The sequence below is a fragment of the Globicephala melas genome, chromosome X, assembly GCF_963455315.2.
Source record: "Globicephala melas chromosome X, mGloMel1.2, whole genome shotgun sequence".
Taxonomy (NCBI): domain Eukaryota; kingdom Metazoa; phylum Chordata; class Mammalia; order Artiodactyla; family Delphinidae; genus Globicephala; species Globicephala melas.
The window spans coordinates 2,294,904-2,315,441 of NC_083335.1; the positions used below are offsets into that span (position 1 = coordinate 2,294,904).

At 50.8% G+C, this 20,538-nt stretch overlaps 2 protein-coding genes across 7 annotated transcripts in view; both read right to left on the bottom strand.

Moving 5' to 3' along the window:
- ZFP92 (ZFP92 zinc finger protein) overlaps window positions 1-20,002 on the bottom strand; it is a 66,099-nt gene extending 46,097 nt beyond the window's left edge. The window contains exon 1 of the mRNA XM_060291961.2: window positions 19,901-20,002. The gene's annotated coding sequence lies outside the window, so the exon portion shown is untranslated. The remainder of the gene's footprint in view (window positions 1-19,900) is intronic.
- ZNF275 (zinc finger protein 275) lies at window positions 3,288-20,039 on the bottom strand. Of its 6 annotated transcripts, XM_030850388.3 has the most exons (6): window positions 19,901-19,992; window positions 14,720-14,800; window positions 11,082-11,173; window positions 10,513-10,620; window positions 9,522-9,606; window positions 3,288-9,215 (listed from the first exon to the last, which is right to left on the bottom strand). In XM_030850388.3, the coding sequence occupies exon 6, from the start codon at window positions 9,184-9,186 to the stop codon at window positions 8,059-8,061; it is 1,128 nt and encodes a 375-aa protein (XP_030706248.1). In that variant the 5' UTR covers window positions 9,187-9,215; window positions 9,522-9,606; window positions 10,513-10,620; window positions 11,082-11,173; window positions 14,720-14,800; window positions 19,901-19,992; the 3' UTR covers window positions 3,288-8,058. The 6 variants fall into 6 exon arrangements, with proteins under 6 accessions (XP_030706248.1, XP_030706247.1, XP_060147947.1 ...); XM_030850387.3 differs by lacking the exon at window positions 14,720-14,800 and having other exon boundaries at window positions 19,901-20,004; XM_060291964.2 differs by lacking the exon at window positions 11,082-11,173.
- Window positions 20,040-20,538: the final 499 nt, after the last annotated feature.

Consider the following 20,538-nt stretch of genomic DNA (forward strand, 5'->3'; position numbering starts at 1 on the left):
TTGGGACTTGGCCTTGGCCATCTTCCGTGCCAGCTCGGTGCTGTGAGGCTTCTAGAGGTTCAGGGTCAGCAGTCCCCACCCCCAACAATTCAGCACCTCCCATTCAGCTTCCCAGAGTGCAGGCGTCTCCTGGTCTGGGGGGTGGGGCTTCTGAGTCAAGGCTGAGGCTGCATCCATTCCCATCCTCCGGGCACGTGCCACTCACCTGTCATGTCCAACCAGACTTTCAAGTGGAACGAAGTTGAGTCCGGCCAGGCTTCCTGCTCCCTGACGTGCCTGGGGCTCTGGCACCCACCCCGGCTCCCCCGGGGCCCTCCTTCCCTTCCCGAGGGTTCTGGGCCGCACCTCGCCCCATCTCCCCAGTCTGTAAAGGGAGCCACCGGCGCCCGGCTCCGGGGGTGGGTGCGGGCGGAGGAGGCGCCCCGGGGGTGGGGCGTAGGGGGTCGCCCTGCCCCCCAGCTCCCCAGGCCCTGTCTGGCGGCCGCCGTCCGCCCGCTGCTCTGCCCCCACCTGCACGTGCCGCAGAATCCTCTGAGCGCACCAGTCCCCCAGCTCCGCGTAGCTGCCCGCCAGCTCGTCGTCGGCCTCCCCGAGCTGCTCCACCAGGCTGAGAAGCATCATGGGCACCGCCATGGACTCCGCGGCCGGGGCCCCAGGGAGCTGGGGCCGGCCCAGCCCAGAGGGGTCCTCCCGCACCCAGTGCACGATCTGATCCATCATCTCCACCGCTTCGCTCTGGGGAGGGATGAGGGGAGGCCCAGGCTGAGCTGCATCATGGGCGCCGCCATGGACTCTGAGGCCGGGGCCCCAGACAGGAAGGTCTTTGTGATGTAAAATCAACAGGACATGAGGATGGAGGGAGGGTGGTTCATTTGCTAATATTATGCGCTTGTGTTTGGCTCTGCAGTGTTTTTTTTAAATTTATTTTTTAATTTTTAACCCAAGTGTAACCGGTATCCACTAAACTGCACAAATCCTAAGAGCCCAGCTTTGTGAACTTGGGTCCCATTTGTGGTAGCATTTTGGTTATGGGTCTGTCTCGTTGTAGTGCTCTGTCCCCGGGGCAGGGGTTACGTCATTCTCTTTTGGACTTGGAAAACAGAAGGTCCTCCATAAATGCTTGTTGAATGAAGGTCAGAAAAGGGGTGAGGGGTGAGAGAGTACAGGGTTTTTTTCTAAGCTGTTTTGCCTGAAAAAATTTGGGGGCCATATTTTTATTATATATTTTAAAATATTTTAATTAAAGCAGTAATATGTGCTCAGTGGGAAAAGGTCAAGCAGTCACCAAAGTATAAGTCAAACTCATAAATGCATGAATCCAAGAGAAGCCCAAGTCCCCTCACCTCCATTAATGGTGGGCAGGGCAGCCTTGCCCACGAGTTTCTCTCTTCTTCTTTCTTCTTTCTCTCATCACCAGTGTGACAGTTTCAGTCCAGTCCTGCTGGACCACCTCAGACTCACATCAACGGTGCACTTCAATGTGAGGCTAGTGGCAGCCCAGCAGTCAGTCTTTTGAATGAAATGCATTTTAGCCCAGTGTTCCGATGATGACCTGGGCCAGCGGGGCTGGCACCCAGCCGATGCTCAGCATCTCTCGGAGGAGCTGGTGAGGGTGGACCTCGATACAGCTCTGGAAGCTTCAGCCTAGTGGGCTAGGAGACTATTGGGAGTATTCTGCATTTTAGCAGAAGTATCCCCTTTCTACTTACATGCTGGCTATGGACTGCATGTCTGTGCCCGCCCCCCCCCAACTCATACATTGAAATCCTAACCCTCAATGTGATGGGATTAATAGGTGAGGCCTTTAGAGGGCTTTTAGTTCATAAGGATGGAGCCCCATGAATGGAATTAGTGCCCTTATAAAAGAGACCGCAGAAAGCTCCCCCACCCTTTCCACCACAGGAGGACACAGCTAAATGACAGCCATCTATGAATCAGGAAGCAGGTCCTCGCTGGATACCAGCTCTGCCAGCACCACGATCTTGGACTTCCCATTCTCCAGAACTGTGAGCAATAAATATGTTGTTTAAAAGCTACCCAGTGTATGGTATTTTTGTTAGAGCAGCCTGAATGGACTGTGGCCCCTCCCAGGTGGTCCGTGAGCTGGGCAGAAGTGGGCTGGGGCACAGGGCCGTGGGTGGGAGCCTCCTTAGCAATGAGGGAGGCTCAGACGCTGGCCCATGAGGTGGGGGGTCTGGGGACTGTGAACTCTCAGGTAAGCAAAAGACTTCTGGGGGCGCTCAGAGGAGGGTGGTGTTGAGAGAAGCCCTGGAGGTCCACAAGGCCCCAAGAGAAAAGCCCCAGGCTGTCCCCCCTCCCCTGGGCCCATTATTAGCTATTCAAGTGGACCTGTGGCCTTGACTTTTACACAGGGAAGTTTGCCAGAACAGAGCTTGCACATGTTTTAAGGAGAACTCGGTGAAACTCTTAGTAGCAAGCACATCATGAAACCGGCAAAGCAAACGCATGGTTCTTTCCAAACTGGGCTGCGCGTGGGGCAGGGCGGCATCACGCCACCTGCTAGAAACTGCATTTGGGTAGAAGAATAATTGACAGCGTGGTGAGGATGGGACCATGGGGGAAAGATGACATAGGCCTTGCCTGGGCGCCTCCAGGGAGACTGGGTTGGTGGGTGGAGTCATGCACCTTTCCAAGATGTGGCTTCCTCTTGTTGGAGCACATCGTGGCCCAGAAGGGCCCAACCCAAGCACTTCCTGGAGCCCACTTTACACTTGGCCTTCCAGGATGGGGCAGCTGACTCCATGGCCGATCTCTGTTTGTTTGCATTTGGGAGGGTCAGGAAGCCAGCAGCCTGTCCTTGTCACCTGCCTTTTCTGAGGCTATGGACACGACAGAGAAGGCCAGCCACTGGCCACCAAGAAGACTGACCTCCCCACTCCCACGCAGCCCAGAGAGGCTGGCCAATTCTCAAGTCCCAGAAGCCACTTCTGTCACCCCATTCCTGATTCCTAGGGGAGAAGCTCAGGGTCAAGCCGGTTTTCTGCTTCCACTTGGAATTCAGACCCAGGGGAGAGCTCCAGCTGGAGTGGAGGGAGGCAACTGGCTGAATGACAGGCCCCTTCTGCCAAGGGAGAGCTTAAACTTCCAGGAAAACCAGCCTTCTCTCTCAGGGCACCTGCTTTCCCCTCTAGGCATCCAGCAGGCAGTTGCAGGGGCTGGCGGGGGGGGGCAAGGCAGGGGCGGAACTCCAGAGCGTGGAGAAAAGAGGAAGGGGAGAACTGATAAAGCAAGCTTTGACGAAATAAGTCAAGGAAGACCAATGCCATTGAACATACATTTATTGAAATCTACTCGATGCAAGGCACTGTGCTGGATCTGGAAGGGGAATCAGACATGAAGGGTCACCCTGTCTTCTAAGAGCTCACAATCTAATGGGCCGGGGAGGGTGGGAGGCAGAAGCTCTAGTGCAAAGCTGGTTATAGTAAGTGCCATAACACGGACAAGTTAAGGGGACTGGGGAGGAATGAGAAATAGTGCCAACAACCGAAATACAAGCTGGGGCAGGACACAGCTGTCCTCACATCTGCAAGTAGTGCTGAAGGCCATTTTTGTTTAGAGAGACCATTTCTACTCTTGAAAATAAACACCCAACCGACACAATGAGAACTACACAACGTAAGGATACTAGTCATACAGAAGTTATCAATTCCCCAATCTGACGGGTTTGCTACGAGTAGCGAGACACTTCCAAAATAAAGAACAGGGTGGGCGGTGACTTAAACTCATTTCCTGGGGCAAACATGGGGTCAGTACAGGAACAGTGCCCAGACAGAAAAGCATTGGTCAAACTCAGAGACTAGGAGGCATAGATTTGCACCCACCCTAGCAAACAGAATACAGTACCACATTTAAAACAGGTGTTTACGACAGTCAGGTGGGCCTTGGGCCAGGAACGAGGGCCAGGTAGGACATGAGGAAAGCGAGCCGTGTTATTCTTCTCAGGAAGCAGCCACATGGGACAATGCAATTGCTCTTGACAGACTGCAAAAAGCAGAGACCCACTCAAGCTGGCCTAGGTCAAGGGAGTCTATGGCAGGGACACAAGTGGACCGGTGAGGGCAGTTGCCAGACATCCCAGAAGGTAACCCAGTCAGGCCTCCCTTGCGGTGCTGGGGTTGAGGCTGCTCTGGGGGTGCCCAGCCGGAGCCCACAGATCTTCAAGCTGGTGCTGCCCATGGGGGCAACTCCTCTAAATCCCAGGTGGCTCCCTCTTTCTTCCAGCACCAACTAGAAACTTCTCTCTGTTTCCTTGTTTGTACTTCACAGTTGGAGAACCTGAAAGGTCTGGTCCATGTCTCCAGCGCTGTGGACCGGTTGCTGCCTTTGAGTCAGGTGCTCAGTTCTGGTTGAATTAATGTGGCCTAGACGGGGTGGGGGCCACATGGCGCACAATGGGGCTGGAGCCCCAGGCACGTGGAATGCAGCCCCACGCGAGAGAGACTGACGCCCACCGTAACCGGTGGGGCTCAGTCTGGAATGACACAACTAATGGGTATGACACAACTAATCCACACGGTTAATCTTATTAAGCAGCACAAGTGGTAAACAGTTACTTTCTTTTGAAAATTTCAGCAAGTATTCAAAACTTTAATAAAAGCAATGGAGGGTTTCTTTCAGAATATAAGAAAAGGGCCTATTTCGAAGGAGAGCCAGCATTCTGTATAACCCACCTGCTCTCCATTTGCCTTGCAAAAGGAATACGCGTGATTAGAAAGAAAAATGAAATGAGGTAGATACACAAATGCATAGACAAGCACACACGACAGCAAGTCTGATCACGTTTTGCATCTGACGTAGCAGCAGACCTAGAGAGTCCAAGGAAATCCACCCCCCAGGGACCAGAGGCAAACACTTGAACTCGGTGCAACTACAGGACACACATTAAAGCCACAGAGAGAGCACGGACTTCACCTGCAAACAGAGTGACGGAAAAGACGTGTTCACTCTGGCAGACGGCCTGTTCAAGAGAAAATCATAGAACCAAGAGTGGAACAAAGGAAAGGAGGGCATGACGGGATGCCAAGATGCCATGCCCTAGCTGGGGACAAGTACAGCGGTGACGGCGACGCTAAGTTCTGAGTTAATACTGCATCTGGATCCTTCATAAAACCCGGGCAAGACATGGCAAGGTACTTCCAGGTTAAGGTGCCAGACTTGCCCCCCCGTGGACGCCAACATTCCTTACCAAATAACAGTTGTAGCAAATACGTCATAACAGCTTGAAAAGAGAAAACTCATGAGAGAAGGAAGTAGTGATTTCACACACAGATTCACAACTACTGCAAGAACTGAGGCCCCCAGAGCAGAAAGAATCACTACGCAACAAGTGCTGTCAGCTTCTCTCCAGCCCGGGGGTCAGGATGGAGACGTCACAGAGAGCCACTGGCGTGGCCTGGGGGCCATTCCAGAGAACCTTCTGGCTAAGGTCACAAGGGTCACTGTGGGACCCTGCTTCCCAGCCTCTACCCCAGGCACAGCTGCTGGGAAGTCACACTACAGCCCCGGTGAGGCCAGCTTCTATCTGTGGGCTCTGCGGGCCACTGGAGGAGCCAGGTTCCTGGCCAGCCCTTGCTGCTGAAAGTGACAGGCCAGCCCCAGGATGACCAACTTCTACTTTTATGCCACGTGGGCCGTCGTCAGAAGGGCATCGTTGCCCTCCAAACCCCTGTTGTACTGCCCCTCCTGGGCAAGGCTGTTACAAGTCACAGCCCAGGCCTGGTGTGGCCATCAGTGGGGCACGGTTCGTCTCCGAGCCTTTGCTCTGTCGCCCCTCTTAGGTGTGGCTGCAGGAGGTGACGTCAGAACACATGGGTGAATTTCCCCCTAGTTGCGAAAAGCAGAAGCCACTAAACCGACCTCTTTCTAGTTCCAGAATCACTCGCTAGGAGGACGCCATCCACGCGACGGTGTCAGTCGGGTAAGTCTTCTTGTGTTTTAGATGTCTCTCGGGTGGATCTGCTGCTCAGGCACTGAGTCCACGCTCAGCATGGCCAAGGCTCCCGGGAGCTGGCAAGACCAAGTTCGGACCGCCCCGTTGATCTAGGTGAGGCCCAGCCCTGCTGCTGAAGGTTAGGGCTATACCGAGGAACAGTCAGAGTGTTCTGGCCAATCCGAGATGGAAATTCCTCTCGAGTGCCTGAGTGGCCAGGTTGGATAGTCAAGTACCGCCCACAGACATGCAGAGTCTGCATCTTGGATGAGGAGTGAGCCTGTGTCTCCGGCCCATTTCCATCCAGCCTGCCCACCTGGAGCATCCACCTTTTGGTGGGGCAGGGTTTTCAACTTTTCGTTTGTAATTCAAATTCTAGAAGAAAATGTCATCATCTCTAACTACTGAAGCAATGGAAGTTAAGACTTAACTGACAACAGTGAATGTTTGGATACGTAAAAATCAAAAGCTTGCACAACAAAAATGTAATAAAACTGCTACAAAGAGCAAAGCAATAAAACTGGAAAAGAGATCATCACAATCGATACAGAAAGAACTGCTGTATAAAGTCAATATATCCAAAGGTAACTTGGTAACTGGTCAAAGGAGATGAACGTACTCTGCATGCACGAAAACGGAAACAGTATTTTAAGTCATCACGTGAGAGAAAGAAGATGAGACTAGGAGTCAGGAGGCCTGGGTCCATCCTCAGTTTGGGTACTAATGAGTCACAGAACAGCAATAACCATGGTGATGACGGCAGATGACTTCACTGAGTGTGAACCTCCACGCCAGGCACGGCGTCGCAGTCGTTGCGATAACCTTAGGAGGTAGTCCTGTGATCATCCCCATTTTACAGAGGTGGAAACGGAGGATTGGAGAAGTACCATCTAGGCCCCATATGCGAGGCTATCGTTCCCGAAGGGAAGGCGTCACCTTACACTTGAGTCCTTGCGACGTCCCTGTTATTACGGGGATGCTCTCTCAGCTACCTGATTTTGAACAAAACAGTGCTGCTTGAGGACAAGACCCATTAGCCTGAAACAAACCCCATTCGACGCTAGTATTGGATATGCCTGGGAGTCACCAGATTGAATTGGTTTAAGAAAAAAGGACACAAAAGAAATTTAACTCAGATTCAGTACTTCTTCTTAAGAGTATGACCTCACAATGACAAGTCTTCGATGCTTTAAAAAAGCCTTTTAAAGGTCATTAAAAAAAGGAAAACCTTAAGTGGTTGCATTGTACAGCTACAGAATAAATTAGAAAACGACAACCATCATTCTAATGTTACATGAACCTGTACTTATGGCTTGGGAGGCGCTTTCTAGTGAGACCCTTGTGCAGGGATTGTCACAGTGCTACGTGGCACATAGTTCGGATGGATGGAAGTCATTGGATGTGTGCTTTGAAAATGATGACTCCAAAGGGCCTCTGAGGTTGGTGAAGACGGTGAGGTTAGAAATGCATACGAGGAATTAGGATAAAAAGATCTCATGGAGTGGAGCTAGGGAGAAAAGGAATCTTTTCTAAATTAATATATTATTCTATATAATATGTGATTTGCAATATGTATGTAGAACTAAATTAATAAATTAAATATTATAAGACATTTGATTATTCTATCTACAACCCTAAAAATTTATAAATTCAAGTAGGCCAAAAAAGTTTGGGGCCATCGATCTTCTGTTGGGGAAAGTCGGGATCACATTCTGTGGACACCATCATTGAATAGCTCTGGGTCTCAGTTTCCTTGAAGGGGGAGCTTGCAGGAGAGGACCAAGCATCCTGAGCTCCACCCCCACGTCCGGGTTTCTCTTCTCTCGTTCTCCAATTCAAGGCCTGTGCATTTAAATACCTTGAAGGTACTCGATTCCAGCTGAACCAGCCAAAACTCAATCAAAATGGTAGAAGCTACTCTCGATAGGCAAGATGGGAAACACAAACACTTATAAATTGCTGGTGGCAGTATAAATTGGTTTCAACCTTTCTGAAGAGAAAATATATAAGCGCTACAAAACTGTTCATCTCCTTTGACCCTGCCCTCCCCCTCTAGGGCCCCGGGCCCCGAGGGGATCCGCTGCCGGCCACGGGGCCGCGGGCCTTCCCTACTCGCGGTGGGTCGGTTGATGCTTCTGCAGCGCGGACCGCCTCTTGAACACGCGGCCACACTCGCTGCACTCGCAGCGTCTTGCCCCGCTGTGGGTCCTCCGATGGCGACTCAGGCCGGAGCTCCGGCGGAAGGCCTTCCCGCACTTGTCGCACTCGTAGGGTTTCAGTCCGCTGTGGATGCGCCGGTGTTTGATGAGGTCGGAGGGCCCCCGGAAGGCCTTGCCGCAGTCGCCACACGCGTAGGGCCGCTCCCCGGTGTGGATGCGCTGGTGCTCCAGGAGGCTGGAGCTCTGCCGGAAGGCCTTCCCGCACTGGCTGCACTCGTACGGCTTCTCGCCCGTGTGGATCCGCCGATGCTTGGTGAGCTCTGAGCTCCTCCGGAAGAGCTTGCCGCAGTGGGGGCAGCCGTAGGGCTTGGCCCCGCTGTGGATGCGCTGGTGCTCGGCCAGGCCGTTGACCCCTCGGAAGGACTTGCCGCAGTCGTCGCAGTCGAAGGGCAGGTGGCCGGTGTGCATCCGCTGGTGCTTGAGAAACTCCTGGCGATCCAGGAAATCCCTGCCACACGTCTTGCAGGCAAAGGGTTTCTCCGAAGTGTGCAGCTTCTGATGGCGAAAGAGGTGGGTGTTGACTTTGAAGGAGCGGCCGCATTCCTCGCAGTCAAAGGGCTTCTCGCGGCTGTGGACGCGCAGATGCTGACTGAGGCCCGCGTTCTTCTTGAACCTTTTCCCACATTCTTCACACTCGAAGGGCTTCGCCTCCCTCTCCATTTGCTCCCTCTTCTCCACGGCCTCGTCAAGGGCCCGGCTGGGGCCCGGCCGGGGCTCTGCCGCCACGTGGCTCTTCCGGTGCTCGTTGAACTCAGACACCCCGCGAAAAGCCTGCCCGCAATCGCCGCACTCCCAGCCCTTTTCCTCACTGTGAATTCGCTGGTGCTGCACGAGGAGGACCTTAAGCCGAAAGGCATCCCCACACTCTTTACATGCAAAATGATGTTCTACAGGCAGATTCTGGGGGCTCCCTCCCCTCCCCTCAGAGTCCCCGTTCTGTTTGACCTCAGGGCTGTGCTCGCTGGCCGTCGGGGAGCTCGTGGACGCCATCTCCTGTGACTGGGCGACTTCACCCATCCTCGGCGGCTGGGTCACCCAGATGCTTTCTGAAATGAAAACCACAAGACACTGCACTCTGCCGAGGCGGAAGGAAGGAGGTTACTCTCCTCTGTCAACAATCACTTTCCTCCTGAGACAGCCGCCGAGCACCGGGCCTGGGGCCACTGGGGCGGGATGGCGGCTCCCCGCCCAGCTGGAAACAAGCGCGGGAGATGGAAGGGGCATAAGGGCCCGATTGCTGGATGCTCCCTGTCAAGGTGATTGAGGGGCAGGCACGCCACTCCCACCCCAAGGGCTCACCTGGGCCTCCCCAATGATGCCCTGACATTTCTTCAGGTTTCTTTTTTACTCACCTGAATGCTCAGCTCGGTCCACGCGAGGGGATGGGTCTGACTTGCACCAGGTGAGAGACCAAGTCAGGATTCAGAACAGGAACTCCTGCTTGCGGAAAAGGAAACAAGCTATGGCAGCAGCCAGAGATGACATCAGGATCGAGGAGGAATGGCTCAGGGCCTTTGAAGGGGAGAGCCTTTCAATCCCCAAAGGCTGGGTTGGCTGTTCCCTTAGGCAAGTCATTCCTCCATTTAAAATGCCTTTCCCAACAGTCGGCTCCTTCCAGGGGCTGTGGATGAAGCAAGCTCTGGGCCCATCTGGGTGCCAGTTTGTCTTCCTGAGGAGCTGATCCTCCCTTTCCCCCATCCGCCCTCCTCAAGGTCTGCACATTGAACTTGGGGTTCTTCCATAACTGTCAAAGCTGACCCCTGGCAGTCTCTCCTCCGAAGAAGCCTCCCCACCTCCCCACGTGCAGCCCCTGATGGTGCAAAGGAGCTTGCTACGTCAACCTCTCTCAACGGTAAACTACGGTAAAGTTGCCATGAAATTTATATAACTTGTGGGTTAAAAAAGTATTTAATTAGGTGGCATAGGAAGGGTGGGAGGGAGGGAGATGCAAGAGGGAAGAGATATGGGAACATATGTATATGTATAGCTGATTCACTTTGTTGTAAAGCAGAAACTAACACACCATTGTAAAGCAATTATACTCCAATAAAGATGTAAAATAAGTATTTAATGCTAGTGGCTAGTTTGTTCTAATTTCTTTCCCAATGAAAGACTGAGGGGGCTTCTTTCCATGCCATTAGGAGTGGGGAGGGACACCTGCTACTTTGAGATGTCGGGTGTAGCAGACCCTCTGTACTTCCTCACAGCCCATTCCCAAGGGGCATAAGCCCCTGGAAGGTGAGCTTGTGGAACGCTATGCCAGGTGCCCCTTATCCTACTCCCAGCTTCGCAGGACCGTGAAGCTGGTGGCAAAGCTTGTGGAAGGGCTGGGGGCATCCTTACCCACAGAGGTCACATTCCTTCAATATGCCGGTGTCCTCTGCTCAGGATCTAGCCTCAGCCACTCCCTTTGAGGAGGTACTGTGCCACGTCACCAAATGTCACCGGATCCTGAAAGAATTCCCAGGGATAATCTGTCCTTCCATCCACTCTAGAATGAGGCAAGGGCAGTGCCACTAACCCCAGGGATGAGAGGTGAGAGTCTGAAGTGAGCGTGCATTGCTAACATGGAAATGTAACTACAAGCCTCAAGAAGTGCTAGAAAGAGAACCTGACCATGTACCAAGAGACCTGGGCCGTGGCCCTGGCTCCCACTGTCCTCCCAAGGGACTTCAGTTCAATCACTTTCCTGGATTGAAACGCAGCTCCCCCATCAGTACGATGGGAATTACAAGCCCGGCAGGCAACCATTCCTTGGCAGACTCCGGGGAGAGAAGCAGAGAGAGGGAGGGAAGGCAGCAGGGGGGTTCAGGCCCTGCTGTGTGTCATGCTGGGGCAAGAGGCAGAGTCCAAGGCCAGAATCAGGGAGCAGTGACAGATTCCCAAGCCAGACTGAAGGAAGCACAGCTCACCTGGGCCTCCAGCACCCCAAGGGGGCCTGCCAGGACTTGCTTTCCCAGGAATCCATCTTGTGGAAGGGCAAGACCCTGTGGGGCAGGCAGAGCTAAGGAAAGTGAAAAGAGCCGTGAGTGACAGCAGCCCTGCCTCTGGGTCCCGTGGGATGAGACTGGTGATTTCCTTTTCCCCTGTTTTAAATTTTCTTGAGTCTTCTCTTGCACAGAGGCTGAATGACAAGCCAGAGCACGGATATACCTAACAAAATGCATCCCAAACAGTGGGGAAAGTGGGCTGGCAGAGAACTGATACAGGCAGGCCAGAGGGAACCCACACAAGACAAATGAATGTTAGCCCAGGCACAGGCAGGAGAAGACAAACTCAGACGAAGAGCCAGTGGCAGGGAGACTGGCTCTCAGAGACAGGTCGGCCACAGGCCTCCCAGCAGTAGGCCTTGTAGAGTTCAATGCTCACACTGCACAGGGAGGAAGCATCCCCAAAAGAACATCAGAAGAAATAACTAGGAAGTGAGAGATCCTTCTCAACTTGGTAGGGGCAACAAAAAACCAGACTGGGCTACTGGAGGGAAGAGACATAACAGAGCAGGAGTCAGGGCTTCCTGACTAGCAGTAAGGCCGTCTAAAGGCCACACTCCACCCCACCGAAACAGTTCACCAGGTGACAGCTTGCAGACAAGAATGTTTCTGTGATATATTTACAAAATGAAAAGTTGAACAAAATACCTGGAAAAAGACACCTCCAAAAAAAACAAAAGATCTTCAAAGACTAAGTTGCTAAAAAAAGGATCTGAACCACATGTGTAAGTTGCCGTTGTCTTTTGGATCCCACCACAGGTGTGCATGCACCGCAGGCCTCCCACTTCAGTGAGTTCACAGAAACAGGAACACAGTTTCTATTCTGATGTCAGGTCAATTCGGCTCACAGTTATATGAAAAGGAAGCATTTTTACACTAGCTCAAGGAGTACAGAACCCAGATACTCCAGAAATACTTTTACATAAAATTAGATGTTATATTAAAAGGGTTGGACAGAGACTTCCATTTCTGGCCATGATGGAGTAACAAGGAACAGATTTAATGTCGTGCCATAAATAAGTAGAAAACTGGACAAAATAGATGTGAAACAACAGTGTTTAGATATTGGACAGCAGGCAGCACAGGATCATGATCCTGGAGAGAAGAGAAACAAATGAGGGGAGCTTTATCAGTGGCCCAGATCTCTTCCTGGAGGCAATTTCCAGATTGAGAGTATAGGGAAGGGGAACCCAAGCAGAGCTTGGTGGCTTTATCATCAACACAGACCAGCGTTCAGGGAAGCTGAGGCAGAAGAGAGTTCCAGAAAGGAGGGAGCCATACAGAAAAAAAGAGCTCCAAAAAATCTGTCCAAGGCTCCCCTTTAGTCTTTCTTAACTACTAAGCCATGCATGCATAGAGTGAAACTCCCAAAGACTAGGAAAAGAATGACCAGGAAGCTGTAAGTTCAACAATTCCTAGGACACACAAAGGTAGGGAGATGTTCGGGGTCTAACCAACCAGAGCAGGGAGTCCTCAGTGATCACGTGGGGTAGTCAGTAGAGAATCAGAGGGGCCATACCTTAGTAGTAGGACTGATCTATTCCCTGGAGCCACAGCCACCCTGGATCTGCTCTAGAAAAACTTGAAAGTAGGCCTTGAAGGGATGAAACTATTCCACAAATAACTACCTCCCAAAACAAAGTCCAACAATTTTCACAGTGAAACAACAAAATACAGACACTCAACAACATAATCTCTACAATGTTCAACATCCAATAAAAAATTAAGTAAATGTCAAGAAGCAGGAAAATGTGACTCATGGAAAGGAAAATAATGTCAATAGAAACACTCAGAAATGATCACTGACGGAACTCACAGGCAAGGATAACAGCTAGTTTAACAATGTATAAGTATTTAAAGAAAAACAGGAACATAATAAAAGAAATGGATGATATAAACAAGAACCAAATGGGACTTACTGAGGTAAAAACTGTAATATTTAAAATGAAAATTTCATTGGATGTGATTAACAGCAGATTAGACACAGCCCTCTCCTCCCTAAAAAATTAGAAAATTTGAAGACACAGCAATAGAAATTATCCCAAATTTAGATCAGAAAGAAAAACATATTTAAAAAACAGAGTCTCAGTGACTTGAGGATAACAGAAAGTGGTCTAACGCATATGTAACTGGAATCTGAGAAGATGAGGGAAAGGAGGAGGGGGATAAAAGTATTATTGAAGAAATAATGGTTAAAATGTATTGTTTTCTAAATTTGACGAAATCTAGATCCAAGAAGCCCAATTACCCCCTAGCAAGTCTAAACAAACAAACAAAACGAAAAAAAAAACCCAACAACCCCACACATGTACACTAAGACACATCATAATCATATTGCTGAAAACTAGTGATAAAGAGAAAATCTTAAAGCAGCCAGAGGGAAAAAAAGATGTTGTATACAGAGGAGCAAAGATAAGAATAGCTGCTAACTTCTTATGAGAAAATGTGCAAGCCAGAAAACAACTGAATGACATTTTTAAAGTGCTAAAGGAAAAAAAAAAAAACATGTCAACCGAGACTTCTATATTCAGGGAAAGTATCCTTCAAAAATAAAGGCAAAATAAAAACTTTTTTAGACAGAGAAAAGCTGAAAGAATCTGTTACCAGCAGACCTGTACTACAAGATATATTAAAGAAAGTTCTTCAGGTGAAGGGAAATGATACCAGATGGAAACTTGGATCACAAAGGAATGAAGAACATCAAGAATGTAAATATGTGCAGAAATATAAACACTTTTACCTCCTCTCATTTTTAAATCTTTAAGAGATAACTGAACATTTAAAGCAAAAATAATAAGGTAGTGCAGGGTTTATAACATACGTAGAAATAAAATGTACATCTGTGTGCTTTACAAAGCCCTCCAAGACTCTGATGCATGCCAGTAGTGGAGATAAAATACAGTTCTAAAAACTAATCCAAAAGAAGAAAGGTAAAAAACACAAAGGAAAAAGAACATATGGGGCAAATGGAAATAAATACCAAGAGGCAAATTTAAACACAACCATATGGATAGTTAAATTAAATATAAATGGACTAAACACACCAGTTAATAGGCAGAGATCATCAGATTGTATTTTTTTTTAAAAAAAATGAGACTCAACTATATGCTGTCAACAAGAAACTTTAAATATAAAGAGTTTAAATGTAAAGACAGAGATAGGTTAAAAGTAAAAGGATGGAAAACAATGTACTATAACCAACAGGAAGAGTCTCAATAACCCCAACGTCATAAAAACATGAGGGAGACCTTTCTGAAGAATCCTACAACTCAGAGCAGGAAGAAGACTGGAGAGCTTAAGTATAAAATCAATTGGTGGTAAGAGACAAGAAAAAAAACAGAAAACATTTAAAAAGTAAATGAAAATGAAAAAAAAAATCAACAGGTGGCCAATGCAGAATGACACACAGCAGATTACAAAAATTTGAATCCTCCTTCAAAGAAGATTATAGACAGACAGTAACTGTTTATTGAAAAAATCCAAAGAGGGTAGGAGAAGGGAAGAGAACGGTATATATTTATGTTTTAGGAGAAAAAAGGAATAAACTGAGAGTGACTCACAGTGAATGAGCACATCGAGACTGCAGTGTGCACCACCCTGGGGTAGAGTCCAGGTCTAGAAAGGTCTTCTGCTTTCTGTTTCTGTAATGAATTTTTAGTAACCAAACTGCATTTCTTTGGTAATCAGAAAGGAACAACAATTTTAAAAGATTTCAGTTGACTCTGGATAAGAAAGACGCTCAGCATGTGAGAGGACAGGGCTAATGCCAAGGAGACAACAGGGAACTGCCCCTGAAGCTGGGCAACATCCCGAGGTGCCCACACAGGCAAGGCAGGCACAGAGGACCAGGGCTGGCCGGAGTATGTGGGCAGTCCTAGACAGCTTAGAGGCAGGTCCATGAGGTTGTCACTTCCTGGGATCATCCCCCCAAGCTATCAGAACCATGACACGTGTGAGCAGAAGGCCTTCTTTGGCCCCAGTGTCCACGGAAACTCTATTTCCATCTTTAAGTAGCTGGCAGCACAGGTGCTCCCCAGTGTGTGAGGGAAGCCCCAGGTGCCCAGCAGCCAAGCCCTCTGTACCCCACTGTCACCCAGGCGGGGCACCCTCGGAGCAGTTGGATTCTTCCTGTTATACATTTGATGTCTGGTTTGACTTTGGCTTCCAATACAAAATGAAATGGTCATAGATTACTTATACAATTCATTCTAAAAACTTCGCTTCCAATTGACATTGAGGTTTTGTTGCCGAGTAGAATGGAGAGGAGAACATCTCACCTTCACCTCCTGAGGAAGATGGTCTGTTACAAGCCTCATCTCACCACCCTCAGGCCAGAGACCTAAGGCCTTAACCCCCTCCAAGTCCCTGGCTGAGCCCACCAGACCCACGTCTGCACCCCATGTCTCAGTCATTCCTTCCAGACCCTCGGCCTTCATCCAGTCAGAAACATGCCAAGGCATGTTTTTTTCCAAGCCACCCATGTTTAATTGAGCAGGTCCTCCCAAAGTGTTCCCATTTAATTGAGCGGATCCCACCAAAGTGTTTTCACTTAATTGGCATGATTAACTGTCGAAGTCCTGGAGCCGCAACCCCCAAGTGAATTGTTAATTATCCTTTAATTCCTGTGTAGCAACAGGACTGGCCCTTCCTGTACCAGGCTTGCCCAGGGGACTTAACCCAAGTGCACTTCAGATCACTACCCACAGTGACAGAACCCACAGACACACAGAGAACATTTCGAAGGTGCTCATAAAAACGGGAGGGAAAAAGTGAGCCCTGCTTTCACAAAAGGAAGCTAAACTCTGCACAATGAACAAGGCATATCGGGTAAAAGCTTTATGAGACGCAAGGGAAGATCATTAAAAAAGATAATACACATTAATCCCACTGCAGTTAAAAGCAAAATCATCATCAATCCTGAAAACAATCTGATAATTCAGAAGCCGGACTGCCCAACTGCTCCACTTTAAAACGGTGGAACTAATCTGGAAAAGAAACTGCACTGTGACAAAAGTGACACATACAGGTGTCTACTGCCTTCCAAAAGTGGACCTTGGGAGATCAAGGTCAAAGCAATTCCAGGCACAATGTGAAAACCACTGTAGTGCACCCGATGGATACAGAGGGTGATCCTGACCTTGAATGTGAGGCACTTGCACTCACCATGGAAAAGCATGCCCCAAACCTTGTAAGCGCACTTCTTCACCCAACCGGTAGAAAGACTACGGGAAAACAAATCTCTGCCTCTTAATATAAATATTATCTTCCTTCTGTAAGTGGGATCTGAAGTATAGAGTCTAACGACTATATGCTCCCAGAGAGTGAAGGCCCTATCAAAGCTGACTGCGGATTCCACTCTGGACCTAGCCAAGTGCCACAGACACTGCAGCTGCTTCACAGACACATTTCTGAAAAATCATGCTTCCTAAAACATGAGAGTTCACGTGAGTGAACAAATGTTCCTGAAATGTGCTTTAGATGGCAATGTAAATTTTAACCAACTTATTTAAATCCAATTTTCCATATTGAATCAGAAACATTGAGAACCAAACCCATCATTTCACTTTGACTTGAAAGAACAGAAGTTAACAGCTGAACCCAGTGGAGACAAAAGCCAACAGCTGTCACAAAAAAACAGTGAATAATTAGGTGTATTCTGGTCACCTTTGAGCTCGGGACCCCTCCTTAGGATGTCTCGCTACTAGGAAAGCTCACTTCTGAGCCTAAAAGATCAGTGTTAGACTAATTCCATGGCACAAGTGGCCAAGCAACCTTCTCAGCAGGTGCCATCCTTCCCTGGGCAGTGGGGGCAGGGGAGAGGGAGCAAGGCCACCCAAACTAGACCAATCTGGCAGCTTCCAGAAACTTCAAACGGGTGCCAGAAACACCTGGACTCCCTGGAGCATCTAGATAAGGACCTGAAACAGAATGTCCTCAGGCCCCAGAAGACAACAGGTGTCTCCTGGTGTGCATTTCAGTTCTGGGCCGGAGCAAAAATGCCCTGGAGGGAATCTTTACAGGTCACAGGAGAGACTGCACTCTCGATCACCTAATTCAGATGGGTGCCTTCAGCGCCCTCTCCCACCCCTAGCCCTAACCCTAAATCAGCCTATTAATTACCTAGATTCAAAATTCTCCTTACTGGATATCTGTTCTCCCTTGAGTTGTGTTGTTTAGATCGAGAGAACTATCTCTGGGCAGAGATGGTTCAACGACACTGGCATATATAAAAATATAAGTGCTTCCAGAATCGAAAACAATACTTCTCACCATCTTGCGTCCCCATGGCGTCTTCTAACAGCATGGCCAGCTTTAAGGCCAGCAGACATGGTCTATAAACATCCAGACTTGCCCCAAAGAGAGATGCAGGGATGGCATCATGTCTCAGAACAGTTCTGAGCGATTAGTCAGGCAGGTAAGATCCCACCTGTTGGACTGAAATAATTTGGGGGGACAGAAGCAGACTTGGGTACTCCTTCCGGGAACATGTCTTTTTGGGTCATGAGTGCTCAACCAAAGGACAGGCTGTGAGACTGAACACACTGCTGAGACCCCAATCCACCTGAGTCAGGCAAGCCTGGGATCCTAAGCCGAGCCCCTGGGCTGGAGCTGGGCTTAGCCTTCGGCAGCTCTCCACCCGTCCCGCCAGGATGTGGCTGCAAAGGCCCCCTTTGGGCCCACCCTGTACTGTGAAAATGCACGCTACTAGAAGTGAATCCTAAAGGGCCAAAAGAGAGGGTGTTTCACCAGGAAAGTCTGTTTCTCTCGGGATGTTTGCGTCTGTGTGTGCCTTTTTCTGTGTGCGTGGGTGGGAGGCATCTGTCTCCGTCTTCCCCGTTTTCCTGTCTCTCTGCCTGGGCACCTGTCTCTCTCTGTTTAGGTTTCCATTTTCTTTGCCTTCTATAAAAAGCCAGAAGGTAGACCAGAAGGGGATTTTGTAGTGTTTGTTGTACTTAATTGAGGGAAGGTTTATGTTCCCATTTCCCCAAGAAGACGCATGCTCTCTTACTGAAAATCAAAATAAATTTTAAGTATAGCTTCGTTTAAGTCACACTGCCCAGGATATGAACGATTCTAAATGGGGGTGGGGGAATGCTGTGCAAATCCCAAGGGGCCCTGGGCAGTTGGGGAGCCCAGGCAGGTTAGGGCCAGGGTTGGATGGGTGGGTTAGAACCCTGGCCTGGGGTTTCCTAAGAACTCGGGACAGAGCAGCTGGTGTAGGTGGGGATGAGAAATCTGCATTTTCAACCAGCACTCAGGAAACTGGGATGCTGCTCTGTGCCTGGTTAGCACTGGGCCCGTCTAGGATCTGGAGGTTTCCTCACCTCCAGGGCTCATCAGACAGGACTCTGGCCCATGAGCCTCCTGAACGGGATCCCACTCTCTGTGCTGACTGTCAGATTTCTGCGAAGAGAATTCACAGTTTCTAGTGATTTTCTAAGGGGTCTCCTCACCCAAAGAAGGCTGAAAATCACTGTTCGATAGGATTCTAAATGTAGATCCTAAGGCATTTGGGGGGAATGGATTGGACTGTGTCAGGCACTGTGCAAGCTGCTTCTACTTAAAGGCCCAGGGCAGGAGGGAGGATGGGGGATGGGGCGAGGCAGCATTAGTACCCAGAGCGGGTGCTGTTCTAGCAATCCCATCTGAAATCCTTTGGTAAAAGAAAAATGTCGGGTCTGAGGTTGAAGAGGAAATATTTCACTGACCAAGGAGACTGAAGGGGGCTGGTGGCCCCCAGCTGGGCCAACGTTGGCTGGAGGGTGTCAGTTGGAACAGGGTGGGACCTCCGGGAAGAGGGCCAGGATTCTGGCGGGGTTGGTGTTTGAAAGGGACCATGGGCTTCGGGCAGCAGGCGACTGTGTCGGGGGGAGGATGGAAAAAGACATGTAATTAATCACCCAAATATAGACTAGAGGAGGCAGCAAAGGAGTTTAAGGGGGGGCACTGGAGCGGGTGATGGTGGCCCCAGAAGGGCGACAGAAAAAGCACTGTTCAGATCGAGGGCCTTGAGCTCGTTTTCACCCAGCAAGGGCTGCCCCTCCCCCTCCTTCACAGCATTTGGGCTCTAGGCTGCCCCCCCATCCTCCCCGACAAGCTGACGCTCGACCCCCACCCAAAAGGAAAGGAGAGACTCCGCCAGCAGGAAGTCCCCAGTACACCTACCCCGCGTCTCCGACAGCTGTTCAGCCCCTCCCCCAGACTGGGGAAAAGCCCTTTAACACCTCCCAACGCCCCCTCCCACTTGGCCTCCTCTGCACTTGGGGTGGGGGCCCCCTCTTCCCATAGCGACCGGTTCCCATCCCTTAGCGTCACCCCAAAAGCAGCGTAGGCCTCAGCACGTCCAGCGATTCCCGCCCCTAACCGTCGCCCCCTGTCCGCCACGGGAAGGCCTTCGGCCTCTTCGTACCCGCCATCCCGGACCCATCTCCCGCTCCACCTGGCCCCAGGGCCGAGCAGCTTCCCGCGGGAACAGAGACGCCCCCCAACAAAGCTTGGCCGCCCCCTGCCCCCCCACCGCACACTTTCTGGAACACTCACCCCAGTCCTGCACACTCTCCTGGGCCGTCCCCTGCACATCCTCCCGAGGCCCAAACGATCACCCGGGACCCGCACATTCATCCGCGACTCCCAGCACATCCTCTGGCGGCCCGCGCGCTCATCCCGGCCCCGCACACCCTCCCGGGCTCCGCACACCCTCCCGGGATCCGCGCACATCCTCTTGTGGCCCGCACGCTCACCTCGGCCCAGCGGCTGCCAACGCGCGGTCCTCGGCGGAGCGGCGCTGGCGCGGCCCAGGCCCGGCGTGGCAGGAAGCGCCACGGAGCCGCCAGCACCCGGCTGAGCCCAGCAGCCCCACGGCGCGTTTCCGGAGCCGCGGGCGCCGCCGTGGGTAGTGGGAGAGCGAGGCCCCACCCTGGCTCCGGCCCCGCCCGGCCCGCCGGTCTCGATTGGCCCAGAGAGGGGGCGGGGCTGGAAGGGGGCGTGGCCGAGCCCTGGGTGGGTGGGTCAGGCCAGACCCCAGGGGAGCTACGCGGTGGGGCCAGGTGCTCGGGTGGAGGCGGGAGGAGTAAAATGAATGTACTAATGAATGAATGAATGAACTAGCGAATGAACCAACAAGCCCACGAAGGAGGGAACGAAGGAATGGAGAGGACCCCTCCCCCTTGGGCGCCTTTAGGACGGGAATATGGGTGGGGGAATGAGAACGGAGGGCGACGCAGAGCAAAGCCAGCCCCCACTGGAGGGGTCAAAGCGCCTCGCTCAGTCACGGAAGGTGTGAGCTCTCGCCGTGCCAAGCACTGAGAATACAGCTGTGAGCAAAACCAGGCTGCATCCCTGCCCTCAGGGGGCGCGCATTTGGCGCCCAAGAGCTCCT

What these genes read in the sequence shown, in the direction of transcription:
- ZNF275 (XM_030850391.2), bottom strand. Translation starts at nt 9,186, where the DNA reads ATGGGTGAAGTCGCCCAGTCACAGGAGATGGCGTCCACGAGCTCCCCG.